The sequence below is a fragment of the Ursus maritimus genome, unplaced genomic scaffold (genome assembly GCF_017311325.1).
Source record: "Ursus maritimus isolate PB19 unplaced genomic scaffold, ASM1731132v1 scaffold_30, whole genome shotgun sequence".
In the NCBI taxonomy this organism is placed as follows: domain Eukaryota; kingdom Metazoa; phylum Chordata; class Mammalia; order Carnivora; family Ursidae; genus Ursus; species Ursus maritimus.
The window spans coordinates 14088496-14103273 of NW_024425564.1; the positions used below are offsets into that span (position 1 = coordinate 14088496).

Sequence of the window (14778 nt, forward strand, 5' to 3'; positions counted from 1 at the left end):
ATTTGTATGGAACCAGAAAAGACCCCAGATAGCAAAAAAAAAAAAAAAAAAAAAAACCAAAGCTGGTGGCATCACAATTCTGGACTTCAAGCTATATTACAAAGCTGTGATCATCAAGACGATATGGTACTGGCACAAAAACAGACACATAGATCAATGGAACAGAATAGCGAACCCAGAAATGGACCCTCTATGGTCAACTAATTTTCAACAAAGCAGGAAAGAACATCCAATGGAAAATAGACAGTCTTTTCAACAAATGGTGCTGGGAAAACTGAACAGCTACATGCAGAAGAATGAAACTGGACCATTTCCTTACACCACACACAAAAATAGACTCAAAATGGATGAAAGACCTAAATGTGAGACAGGAATCCATCAAAATCCTTGAGGAGAACATAGGCAGCAATGTCTTCGACCTCAGCCACAGCAACTTCTTGCTAGACACATCTCCAAAGGCAAGGGAAACAAAGGCAGAAATGAACTATTGGGACTTTATCAAGATAAAAAGCTTTTACACAGCAAAGGAAACAGTTAACAAAACCGAAAGACAACCGACAGAATGGGAGAAGATATTTGCAAATGACATATCAGATAAAGGGCTACTATCCAAAATCTATAAAGAACTTATCAAACTCAACACCCAACAAACAAATAGTCCAATCAAGAAATGGGCAGAAGACATGAACAGACATTTCTGCAAAGAAGACATCCAAATGGACAACAGACTCATGAAAAGGTGCTCCACATCACTTGGAACAGGGAAATACAAATCAAAACCACAATGAGATACCACCTCACACCAGTCAGAATGGCTAAAATTAACAAGCCAGGAAACGACATACATTGGCAAAGATACAGAGAAAGGGGAACCCTCCTACACTGGTGGTGGGAATGCAAGCTGGTGCAGCCACTCTGGAAAACAGTATAGAGGTTCCTCAAAAAATCGAAAATAGAACTATCCTACGACCCAGCAATTGCACTACTGGGTATTTACCCCAAAGATACAAATGTAGTGATCTGAAGGGGCACCTGCACTCCAATGTTTATAGCAGCAATGTCCACAATAGCCAAACTATGGAAAATAACCCAGATGTCCATTACAGATGAATGGATAAAGAAGATGTGGTATATACACAGAGCCATAAAAAATGAAATCTTATCATTTGCAACAAAGTAGATGGAACTAGAGGGTATTATGCTAAGTGAAATAAGTCAATCAGAGAAAGACAATTATCATATGATCTCACTAGTATGTAGAATTTAAAACACAAGGCAGAGGATCATAGGGGAAGAGAAGAAAAAAATGAAACAAGACAAAACCAGAGAGGGAAACAAACCACCCATAAGAGACTCTTAATTGCTGGAAGGGAGGGGGTAGAAGGATAGGGTGACTAGGTGATGGACACTGGGGAGGGTATGTGTTGTAATAAGCAATGGGTATTACGTAAGACTGATGAATCACAGACCTGTACCCCTGAAACAAATAATACATCATATGTTAATGAAAAAATAATAATCATCCAAAAAAAAATTATTGCTAGAGGTACAAACTCAAGGCTTTTTCACTCTGCATTAAGGAACATGCTTCCATTATATGGACTGAGCAATTCCCATCAGCATTATAATCAAACCCAATATTCAAGCATATAACATACAACCAAGCTCTCATGGCACAATTTTCAAGTGTAATTATGAAGTACAAACACTTTCTATAAATACTTAATAAGTCCTATTTTCTTCATCCTTGAAGTTAAAAATAAGTCATATGAAAGTCAGAGAAAGGATCCCCTAAAATTTACATGTAGTGAAATTCTTTAAAAGGCACAGCATGAACAGTCTGAAAAAGATAAGGCAAACACACCCTTCAGCAAAATCTCTTCATATAAAAATCATCTAACTTCAATTCTGTGTAACACAGTTCTATGTAACTGAGCACCAAAACAACATCCTAAAAGCAGTCATTTCAATGAATGGATTTCTATACACAATTGTGTTACTACTTATGGTAAGTCACAAGATTTGGCAGGAAAACCACTTACTGGCTTGCCAAAGGCTAAGTTTGGCACACTGATGCCCCACTGCCAAGAACATTACCGATAATTGGCTTCCTATCCCAGATGATTATCTTCCAAGTATGCTTCACTCAGTCACTCCCCATGTACTAAGCTCCTATGGAAATAGTTAATGGAACTGAGCACCTTGTTTCCAATTTATCTGGAAGTGTGGGATTCCCAAAATTCTTTATGGAAAGAAGAAAGGGACAACAAGCTGAAAGCTGGAGGAATCTTGCATAAGAACATGGTATTAGGAAAATTTAAATAGTAAGATAAATAAAGCAGGAGGGAGAGCTGAAGTATACTGGGATAACCCAGTTAACTTCAATCATGAAACTAAAAGGAAACATGTTAGTTTTGATACCAGACAAGTGGGAGCCACAGAAAATTCTGGGGGATGAGTAAGAGGACTGGTGACGAGCACCACAGAGGAGCATGGACACACCTAGGGCTTTCCCACTCCACAGCTGCTGTCCAGGTTGTTGTAAGAGACTATGTGGCCATGATCTCTCACCTGCATCCCAAGCTTATATTTTAAATAGCTTACAGGTTATTTGAACTCTAATGTCATGCTCTCACCTCAGATTCAAAAAGAAGAAAACTGAATTCACTATCTTCCCCAGAAAACTGGCTTTCTTTCCCCGTGGCTGCATTTCTGGCCACGGTAATTCCATCCAGCCAGTCTCCAAAATTAAAATAGCCTTGAGATCTCTAACTCCTACCTTTGTCACCACATTCGCTATACCTAACTGATCACAAAGTCATGTTCTCCCTTTGATTCCCTTTCTTTCTCCACAACCAATACTGTTTGCATCTATATCTTCATAATTAAAGAGGCTCCTAGCAGGACTTCCTGCCTCTGTTGTTTTGCTACTCAAATTCATTCTGTATTACCTACACCAAATGCATTCTCAAAACACTTCTCTATCCTTTCACACCTCCTGATCTTGAGGACTTATTACCCATAATAATTATAAATAATGAATTATTTATTTACATAATAAATAGCACTATCATTTCAGAAAGTGTGTGTTGGGCATTGTGTGAGGTATTATTATAATCATAATATGTAATTCACATATCAATTTGTAATGTGAGTATAATTAATTGTATTTTAAAAAGGAAACTAAGGTTCAAGTTTATTAAGTAACTCACTTACGGACACTCAGCCAGTAAATGGCAGACATTTCTAAAAGTACTTTTTTTTTTTATGTACTTTTTTTTAAAGCAGGATTTGAGCCCAGGTTTCAGACTTACCCAAGGCTGAGCTCTTTCTGTCACATCACAGTGTCTCTGTCTCCCCACCGCTTTATTTCATTAAATCCAAGCACCTCTGCTTTTGTTAAAAGCTGGAAATACAGCTTCTAAGATAGAAAAATGAGCATGAAAATACTAACATCTTTAACCATCCTTCACTGAATACAAGACTATACAAAAGAGTTCTATGTCAAAAAGAAGAAAAAGTAGTATATAGGTGGTCCTTAAGTAGCTCTACTTTCTACAAGAAGGCCTCACAACTAACCCTGTTAATACAACAGCATTTACGACCTGAAACTTCCAAGGTAATCGATGCTCAATAAATCTACTAAATTAATGATACTCCAGAGCATTTTTAAGGAACGATCTTCTTGTGATTCTGTGACTTATTTATTACTATCATACCACTTAAAATGCTGTAAAATTGCTTGTTGCTCACCAGACTATGAGCTCTTGAAGACAAAATCATGTCCACGTTCCTGGTGCCTATATCTCCAACACCCACCTCAACACAGAAGAAATCTCAGCAAGTATCTACTGGATGAATAAAACCTCAACTATTAAACCCTAAGCTCGAAATATAGATAATAAATAATGGGAATTTAAAAATCCCTCCTCATCAAAAAACCACTTCATTTCATATTACCTAGAAGGAAAGACAGCTCAGATTTTTCACTTTAACCTTACAAATTCTGACAAAATATAACTAATATATGAATCTCTTCTTAGTTTACACTTAATTATAAATTCACTGAGGTTAATAGTTCATTTTGCTTTTTAAAAAATTCTACTGGCCTTATCTTTAAACTGCTTAAAAATAAGATTTTCTTTACACATAATCAACTGTAACTTAGTGTTCGATCCTAAAGTCATAGCACTTTACACTCTGAACTGACTTAAGAAATGACCGAGTAATCTCTTCACAATAAGGATTAAGAAACAGAAAAAATTAAGGCTGTAAAATTAACTCATGTTAAAACCCAGCCTCTGATTGTCAGTTCCATGCTCTTTCCTCAGTTAATCAGTTACATGTAATGTAAAGGCATAAAAAACCTTTTCAAAACATAAAGAGTCTTTGACAAAGTAGGACAGTACCCAAGACATCTTTCTCATTTCAATTTTGCCAAACCTTTCCTACCAGGATCCCAATCACAATAAGGAAGATTCAAACGCAGTCCACTGCCCACAATCCTCTTACACAGGAAGATAAACCTGGCTCCCAGATCTGCTTACACTCTCAGTCTGTAAGACTTACTGATGTCAAATCTGTTGGCCTCCCAGTACTTTATAGCCTTGTGGTTGGTTCCAAATACTATGGAACTTTCTGCCCCTGGCTAATAGACTCCCCAGGTAAAACACAAGGTTATATATTAATACTCTCCTCATTGAACTTTCTTTCCTAGAATTCAAGTAATCTTTTCTTATCTTCTTGACACTGAAGAGAAGGTCCATTCTAGCAATGGGGCAAAGATCCCTATGATGTGCCAGGAATTATTTTCTATTTGGTAGAATTACTCTTCCAACCTGACAGCAAAGGTAAATAACTTGCCCAAAATCACGCAGCTCATAAGTAACTAATCAGAAATTCAAACCTAAGTTGGGCTAAAAATCTAACTCGTTCTCCTCCACTTGCTCCAACACAGAGCTCCAGCCTTCAGAGAGTTTGCAAGATTAGTCGTCAATATAGGCCCTCCAAAGAACTAATTAAAAATATGACCCACATGACACAGCTAATAAAATAAAATGAGATGCATCTAATGTAGTGATCGGTACAGGCTTATTTTACTACTATAATCCACCTCTCCACAACTGCAAAAAACTCTTGAATATGCTTTGTTTTTGAAACTTGATAAACAATTTATTTATCTCTCCTTAGAACTTATTTGTTGATACTAATTACAACTTCATAGAAAATAAAATTAATGGGATTTATATTTCAGATCTGACTTTGCGAACAATGACTGGAGTGACCTTTGGACAACCATATAGTTAACCTCCGTATTCCTTGGGGATAATAAGAAAACTGCATCACAGGAGGCTCTTCTGCTTCAGTAATAAATATAAACCATTTGAACAGTGCCCAGCACAAAGTAAATGCTCAACACGTGTTAATTATTGTAATTACTATAATTATCATCACCATCGTCACCATCTAGAACATTAATGTTACAATGTTAGCAAAACACGATGTTACCAGAACATTAATGTTATAAGAATGGTCGTTTTTGTCTTTAGGTTCACTGTTGTATCCCCAGTGCCTGACACATAATTGGCACTCAAACATTTCTTAAATGCATTACTTACGATTACTAGTACTTCTATTACTAAGTAGAGGATGACTCACACCAAAATATAATTGCCTCCAGGAGAAAAGATAAATTAAACATGAAAAAAATTGCTACCTGGAAATTTAAGAGATATGAAATAGAGAACTGCTAGTAGCCCAAATACAAGGCTACTGGAAGAGAGAAGAGGGGAGGCTACTCTCAAGTCAGGGAAACATCTATTCAGATTAAACTAACCTACCAGAAGAAAAGTCGAGTCAAATGTATTTGCTAAGATCATTTTGCAGGACAAAACATTTTCAGGCTTAGACCAGGCTTCTTTGTTCATAACAGGGTACAAGAATCTAGAATAGAGGACTTCTGAGTCTCCTAAAGAAAATCGAATTGGACCTTGACAGCAAGGACAAACCCGACCATACAGAAAGGAAAAGTAACATTAGAGAAAGAAAAAAAAAAATGTATCCAAGGGCACAACAAGCAAACTGGGAGCTGTAACTCTCAGGTTGCAGGTAGAAGGAGGGAACAATTGTAGCAGCCATACAAGAAAGCAACTCAGCCTCTCACCTGCCTCTCTCCACCACTGAAAACTTGGACCATCCACGTGCTCATCAGAGCTTATGGGCAAGCTCTCCAGGCACAATTTTCATCCAGACAACCCATCACCCAAGTTGCAGGCCCAGGGACCTATCCATTTCTAAGGATCCTATTAATTGGCTACTGGCTCTCAGTCGTCCACTGGAAGAAGAAGGTTTATGGGCAGGGAGAAGCACTTTGCTCTAACCGTTTTCATCTTACTAAAAAATCCCTTAGAGAACTGAAAAGAACGATAGGGAAAAGAGCCACCAGAAGCTTTCAAAAGGCCTCAGAGAACATAGTGCTTCACCTCCATTCCCTACCCCATTCCAGACTTCTATTAAGACACACACATTAATAATGTTAACATGACCTAATGGGCATGGTAAGATACCAGTCAAAATATGTAACAGCCTTTAAAAACAACTTCTTGAGAGCTGTGAACTTCTGCAGTTTGTTGACAAACTGCCCAAGTGAGCTAGTCTGACGAGACAAGAGAGAAGGTCCTGAGAAAAAAACTACTCCATTAAGGGTTCTTAGGCAAGTATGAAATTCTCCAAGTCTCAGTTTCCTTGTTTGATATAAGGTGGACAGTAAAAATTTGTACCACCTGGGGTGAAATGAGATAATTTTTTTTAAAGATGTATTTATTTATTTTAGAAGTGGGGAGGGGCAGAGCGAGAGAGAGAGAGAGAAACGTAAGCAGACTCACGCTGAGCACAGAGCCCGATGCGGGGCTGGATCCTGTGACCCTGAGATCACCACCTGAGCCAAAACCAGGAGTCAGACACTTAACCAACTGCACCACTCAGGAGCCCCTAAATGAGATAATTTGTAGAAAGTGCTTGGTACACTACATTGCACACAATCATTCTATCAATGTCAGTAATTTTTTCTGTACCCTCACCCCAAATAATTATCTACTAAGTATTCAGAAGGCAAACATTCCGCCTCACTCCTTAAACCCAATTCGTAGCCAAATAATTCTCGTTTAGCGGTAACTTTTCAACAAAAGTTCAGGAGAGGCTGCTTCAAAGGACGGGCAAGTTAAGAACTCTATACCTCAAAGAGCCATTCAGGATCACAAGAACAATTAAGAGTATTTTCAGTTCATCTAGAAATCAAGTCAGTAACTAACAAAAGTCACACTCAATTTCAGCCTTGGGGTCCTGAAGCCAAACATGGGGGCGTGCAGCACTGGGTCTTCCAATGTCGTGAGCAGATAAGGTAGCACTCAATAAGTCTGGGGGCACTGCAGGCAAACTACCAGCTCAGGACAGTATGCAAACCTGAATGAACAGTGAACATCTAAGGTCTCTAAAGAATGTGTTGTCTGACATGAAAAGATGCTCAACATCACTCATCATCAGGGAAATGCATATCAAAACCACAATGAGATATCAACTCATACCTGTGAGAATGCCTAAAATCAAAAAGACAAGAAATAGCAAGTGTTGGCAAGGATGTGGAGAAAAAAGAACACTTACGCACTGTTGGTGCAAATGTAAATTGGTACAGCCACTGTGAAAACAGTGTGGAGGTTCTTCAAAATAGAAATACCATATGATCCAAAAATTCCACTATTGGGTATTTAGCCAAAGAAAACAAAGACACTAATTTGAAAAGATATATGGACCTCTATGTTTACTGCATCATTATTTACAATAGCCAAGATATGGAAGCAACCTAGTATCCACAAATAGACAAATAGATAAGGAAGATGTAGTGTACACACACACACACACACACACACACACACAAATACATACAGGAATATTATGCAGCTATTAAAAAGGATGAGAGCTTACCATTCGCGACAGTGTGAATGGACCTAGAGAGTATATGCTAAGTGAAATAAGTCAGAGAAAGACAAATTCCATATGACTTCACTCTATGTGGAATCTGAAAAACAGAACAAATGAATAAACAAACAAAAAGCAGAATGAGACCTATAAATATAGGGAACTAAATGATGGTTGCTAGAGGGAAGGAGGTGGGAGGATAGGCAAAATGATTGAAGGGGAGTGGGAGATACACACTTCCAGTTATGAAATGAGTAAGTCCCAGGAATAAAAGGTACAGCAGGGAGAATATAGTCAAAGGTATTGTAATAGTGTTGTGTGATGACAGATGGTAGCTACGCTCAAGGTGAACACAGCATCAAATAGAGAAGTTTAATCACTGTTGTACATCTGAAACTAATGTAACATTGTGTGTTAATTACACTCAAAAAAATTGAAAGACTACGTTGTCTAAAGTTAACCTCTTTCTTAGTCCCTATAATCTTGTTAATTTTCCTTTACAGATCCAATACTAAAGATTCCTATTTCATTACCCTAAGCCTCTCAATCTTTGCAGAGTGCAAATATTTTGTTAAAATAAGATGTTAAATGTTACACAAAGTTACTTTTACCTTACATATTGGAACAGATTTGATTACTTATTCAGATGTACATTATTCAACTTTCTAGAACACTACAACATACATTTTATTACTACATGTAGTTTTTACTCCAATTTTCCCAACTTAAAGCAGTCTCTCCTTCTTCTTAAGGGAAGACAGTATTAACGAGTCCTAAGACAACGATGGAAAGAGAAGAGTCTGGGGTTCTAATCCTAACACTACCATTAATTTGCTGTGTGACCTGGGGAAATCACACTTTCAGTCCTCTTTCTTCCCCTACATAATAATGGTAATTTAACTCCAGTTCTAAAGCCCCAACATGTATGCCAAAGGAGTATGTTTCAAATTTAGTAGTAAATATGAATACAAAAGCAGTAGGAAATCTATCTCACAAAACTGGACATGCTACCTTTTTTCCCGGAAATGAATATATCCCATGTCCTTTAAATCTTAAGTTATAACAAATCATTTCATCTCTTAAACTGCAATTTGTCTGTCAAGTATATACTATCCAATTCTGCCCACTACCCTGCTGAAAATGTGCTACTTCTACCTAACCAAAAAGGAACACATCATAACATTTTATTCTCATTTCTACAGTCATCTGCAATTTCCAGACAAGTCTTCTGTAAGACAATAAATATCAGTAACTGAAGATTAATTTACTCATCAAACATTTTGAGTACCTAACCTGTACCAGTTATACTAGACATAGGGGATAAATGATTAAGACACTTTTTTCCTATCCTCATGGAGTCACAATTCTGTAAAGACATAACACATGTGCCATCACTCCCTTTCCCAGGCAGACATCACTAACCAAGCATGGGCCTCTCCCTTTAACTGGAAAAAGCCTCGGCTCCAGGATTCCATGTAGCCATTCCCAATCAAATGGCCTAGTTTTATTAGACCACATCTCAATTCACTAAATCTCCATCTACATAAGTGATGATACTCATACATATATTGGAATGTAGAAATTAGTGGGAAACTGAATATGGATTAGAAAGTAAAACCAAAAGAGGTAATGTCCCAGTTATCTACTATAGTTCAATTGAAGCATTATTTAAAAGGGGTTAAGGAAAACTGTGGGAAGAATGGTACTGCCTGCCAATTCTCAATTTTCTAATATGCTAAATTAACTCTTAAATGAAGAATATGAAGCCTGCAAGAGCCACCTGAGCCTAGGAAATTAGGTCATCCATTTTACATGTTTTCTTTAAAGACCAAAAACTAATAGAAGTAGTGAAAGTTAAAAATAAGGCCATAAAAATGGCTTAAAGAATCTGACCTTGATAACTCAAAGTATCCATCTCTTTCATCTTTGGAAAACTTACCAAAAGTCTGCTGTCTTCCAACCAGTGACAAGTTAACTCTTCTTGACTCTAACTATTTAAAGATACACGCTTTGTCTTCCATGTGTCATGATGCAGAAATCTGGAGCATCGAACTGGTACTTGCTTAAATGTTTGGCCAGATCTAAACCTCTTTAAGGAAAATCTAGGCCAACTTACAGGTAAGAAGGACCTCACCACGTCAAATACTTCCACTTTTAAAACAGCAATATTAACCGTACAATCAACACCCCTGACAAAGTAATCTACAGTTACAACCTGCCTGCTCTCTTGGCAGAGACCAGCTTGAAATAACAGATATTAGAAAAATATCTGTTTAAAAGAGGGAAAAATCCACAAACACTAACCATTCAATTATCTAAGTCTCTATCTACCAAAAACTGTGCTTTTGCCATCCATTAGGGAGTAATAAAAGTATCCTAGGGAGATGACTGTCTTCTTTAAAAAACTACTATCAAGCATATTGTGCATTATGTTGTTCTGTTGTTTAAAGGTATTTCTCTAAGAGTGTAGTACTAATAAAATTTTGACTCACCTATCCACTTCATCTTGACTCGCAGAAAAGTCAAAGCTGAATTTTATGTCGACCTTGACAGCAGCTATCCTTAGCTTTGGGTTTTGGTACACACCTCCACCTTTTCTATTGCTTTCACTGCAGACTCCTATTTTTTTGGTTTGGAGTTATTGGTTGTTTTTTGTTGGGTTGTTTTTTTTTTTTCATTCTTTTTATGATGGTCCAACTATGTGTTTTTTATTGATGCCACTTCAGAAACTTTTTGGAAATGAGCAAGAGGTATAAATAATTTAATAAATTAAATTCCCTTCATTATTATTACAGTGTCCTCACTGTCCCCAAAACTGTCCCCTTCCCTTCACTCCTCTGCATGCTGTTCAACCCAACACAGTCCCTGCTATTTCTATCATTCAATGACTTCTCCCAGAATTCTGAGGTTGCATAAACCGTTGGCTCCTAACATACTTTTACAATACTACTTCACTACTTGTACAATACAAGTTCACTACTTCACTACCACACTTGAACAACACTTTTTTCATGTGCATAGTCTTAAGTTCCTCAAAGACTATAAGATCCTAGTGGGCAATGAGTACATCTTACATATCGTTATATTCCCACCAGCATTAAAACAAGCCTGTACTCTGCAGAAACAGAGTAAAGCTGTGTTGTTAATAAGAAAAGTCAACATTTTTGAAAGCCCACTAAGCAAAACTATGGGGCAATAATATGCTGAGAGGTTTCTATCTTAAAGCAGTTTACAAACCAAAGAACTAAGATATGCTAATTACCTATACACCCAAAAGAGATTGCATATGTGTAAATACAAAGAAAGTTCCTGCAATGACTGCTTTTGGCAGGGTTAGTCAGAGTATACAGAAGCCTTTAGTTGAGTGGAAAGGAGTAAGACCTGTGAGGGCATTCAGCCACAAAATGACTCCGATGGGATACAAAGAGATAGTATCCAAAGAAAAGCAAAAACAGTTGCATATCTGTAGTAAAGAACCACAAGCACATTAAGACAGTGGAGGTGAGCTCTAGGGATGGCTGGTAGAGGGCCTAGGGGCAGCAAAGCCAAACCTGAGCCTGGTTTTCTGTAAGGTGATTTAATAAGATAAAAACTTTAGAAAATGATTCACAATTACTGTATCAAGAATAGACAGGAGAGAGAAAGCTAGTATATGAAGCCTGACAGTAAATACTAGAGATGCATAGCAGACAGGGCACCATGGCTATCTGCACTCATTCTCAAGTGGGAATTTGGGACAACCCATTTAACACCGCCATCATAGCACAACCGCCATGAATACCATGAGGGCAATGGTGAATACCTCACCTTCTTGAATCTGCAACCTCTTCTTAGAGTAAAACAATCTCTTTCTTTCTCTCTCTCTCACACACACACACACAAAGCTGTATTTTAATGTGTGTAGGTTACCACAGAAGCAGCATCAACAAAATTACTCTAAGCAACTCCCTAGTTCAAATCTCAGCTCTGACACTCATTGGGTGTGCACGCCCAGGGAACATACTTACTTCACCTTACTTACCCAGGTATAAATTGGGAATAAAAATTGTACCTGCCTCTAAGGTAGGGATATATAAAATGTTTAGCAGAATGAGTAGCTCAGTAAGCTCTCACCAAATATTATTTTAAAAATGGACAATAATGTATGGATTTTCAGACCTCTTGTATTAACTTCACAGTCCTCTGGAGATCCTTGATACCCAGGTTAGGAGTCACTGTCCTAGAAGATAAACGCAAAGCATAGCAGAGCAGTAAATTCCATTAGCAAGGATTTATGTGCAGCTACAGAGTTCAACACTGTGCCAGGGGTATAGAAGCCAACACAAGAACCCAACATGGAAAGGGACAATGAGGAGGGTAAATGTGAGAGGAAAGAGGAAAATATTGGTGCTAAAGGTAAAAGGAGGCTGAAACTCAAGGAGTTTAAAGTTGGAAATGAAGTGGTGAGCCAAAAATGTCTGGTTAGGGTATAGCACGCTGAACATGTGCTCAAGGAAGACTCCCCTGTAGCAGCCTATTGGACAAACTACAATGGGGGCCACTTCTGCCATCTCCCTTGCCACTCAGTACCAACCAGGTGACTGTGTTCAAAGCTCTGAACAGGGTTCCATTTCTAACCTGCACCGACTGATAGTCCTGGTCACTTAAATTGGTATAAGTCATACCAACAGAGTTACATTAACAGCTTAACTAATTTCTTAATGATACTAAAAAAAATCTCTATCTTCAAGAGTTCATATAAGCTTAGTAAATGTTTGAGCTTCAGATCCAGTCCAAGAAATTGGAAAAAGGGCAACCATCTACAGAAGAGTCCTCAGCATTAGAAAAAAAAGTATGTAGGCCGTGACCTGAAAGCATATAGGCCCTTGCCTAAATTTAATGGTTTACTTCCTCAATCTCAAATCCTTGTTCCTGCCAACCTCCTCCACCAGTTTTCAAACAGTTGTTTATTGTAATTACCTTAAACAAAGTAAGATGAATAACCAGAAACTAATTAGATATCCGGTAGTTAAAACTGTCTAGCATTCTTGGACTCTACATCTGGCCAATGCCAATTTCTCTTCTAATGCTAGAGTGCTTTGAGAGCAGAGTTTGAATCCCAACTAGTCACTTCTATTTGTCTGACTTCAGACAAATCAAACTCCCATGCCTAACTTTCCTCATAGGTAAAGTGGAGGTATTAAAAAAAAAAAAAAAGTATCCCTTCAAAAAGTACTTGTAAAAACTAAATGAGTTAATATCAGTCAAGTGACATAATATAATAAGCACAATATTTATTAGCTATTATTATCATCTCCATTACAGAGTAATATTAGCCACTACCAAGAGATCTCCAGGGGCACACATATAACACTTGGTCTACAAAAATAATGAGTAAAATCATTCCATCACCAATGAATCTAAAGCAGCACAGCTAGTTACAGTGGTGAGGTCCTACCTGTTGCAATGTCTCTAAGAGAGGCCTGTCAGGAAACAGCCATGCTCAGTCTGCACATGGGGTTCCAACATGCAGGACAGCTCCTCATGATTACATCACTTAAGGAACTCCTTTTGTTTGGAAATAAAACCCTAGCCTAACTTTGGACCAGTCTGTCAGATACATTTCAAATGTACTAACATGAATCTCGGGATTTGGTGTGTTTAAAAAGTTTCTGTGAGGTGTGCTTTTTAAACGAAAAGTATTTCCTGGTCTATGACTCCTCGGCACTTTCTTTTAATTTGTTTTTTCTGTCTGGAAATCTGGCGAGGGGAAACCAAAACAGCAAGAACTCCCCTGCTTCCCAAGCATTAGCAGGTAAGCGGCCTTGGCCCTTACACGGAAATACAGCCAAGTTGACCACACACACACACACACACACACACACACACAAAACCAGTCCTTCTCCCTCCCCCTGCACTGGGATCTGCAAAGAACTAACTTGGAAGTGCACCCTAGAGGGCTTGGAGCAACAAGCACTGCAGTCGCCGGCTGGACAGGTGAGAGAGGGTAGTCTTGCTCAGGTGTGAGGACCACATCCCACGTAGAATACAAGCTCCCATGCCCCAAGGGAAGCCTAGAAGCACTCCATGCATTCAGCACACTCCCCACAAGACACATCTTGTCACCGACCTCTAGGACAAGCCACATCGGAAACCTTCCGGGATGCCCAGAAGGCTGTTCCTGGAAACGCAGGGAGCCGCGAGCGCGGGACGCACACGTGCCCCAGCAGCAGCAGGCCCGGCTCGAACCCCCGCCTCGGCACTCACCTGGCCCGTGATGCCAGTGATGAGCGCCACTTTCCTGGGCTTGCCCATCTCTCCGTCCCCGGAGCCCCGCGCGCTGGGGCAGCGTACCGCCGCGTGTGCCATGTCGCTACCGGCGTGTGGCGGAGGGCTGGGCGGAGCGGAGGCCAGTGGAGCAGAGGCAGCGGCGCCGAAGGGACGTGGGGGTGTGCCTGAACACAAGCCTCTGCGCCCAGGCTGCAAGGAAGGAGCGCACCGCGCGGCCAGCCGCCACAATCTGACAGAGGCGCTCGGGAGGCCGGGCAGGGACGGCCGGGGGCGGGCCGAGGCGGGCCCCACTGCGGGGCGGCGGGGCAGCGGCCTGGCTGGCGCCGCGTCATTCGCGTCAGCCCGCGACGCTCCCGTGGCGCCCGCGGCAGGCCCCGCCCCCCGCCGACGGCCGCCGCGCCACGCCACGCCTCCTCCGCCGCTGGCCGTGTGGGCAGGGAGGGGCGCCGGAGGGGCGGGCTTGCCGCCGGGCTCTGCCGCCTTTGGCCGGGGCTGTTACGCAGCTTCAGGAAAAGAAATGTTAACCCGGTCCGT

At 39.8% G+C, this 14778-nt stretch overlaps 1 protein-coding gene across 1 annotated transcript in view; it reads right to left on the reverse strand.

Annotated features, from left to right (window-relative positions):
- Positions 1–14543, reverse strand: part of GMDS (GDP-mannose 4,6-dehydratase) — a 596996-nt gene extending 582453 nt beyond the window's left edge. Inside the window, exon 1 of the mRNA XM_040644987.1 lies at positions 14221–14543. Coding sequence (XP_040500921.1) covers positions 14221–14322 — 102 coding nt within the window. The 5' untranslated portion in view covers positions 14323–14543. The remainder of the gene's footprint in view (positions 1–14220) is intronic.
- Positions 14544–14778: the final 235 nt, after the last annotated feature.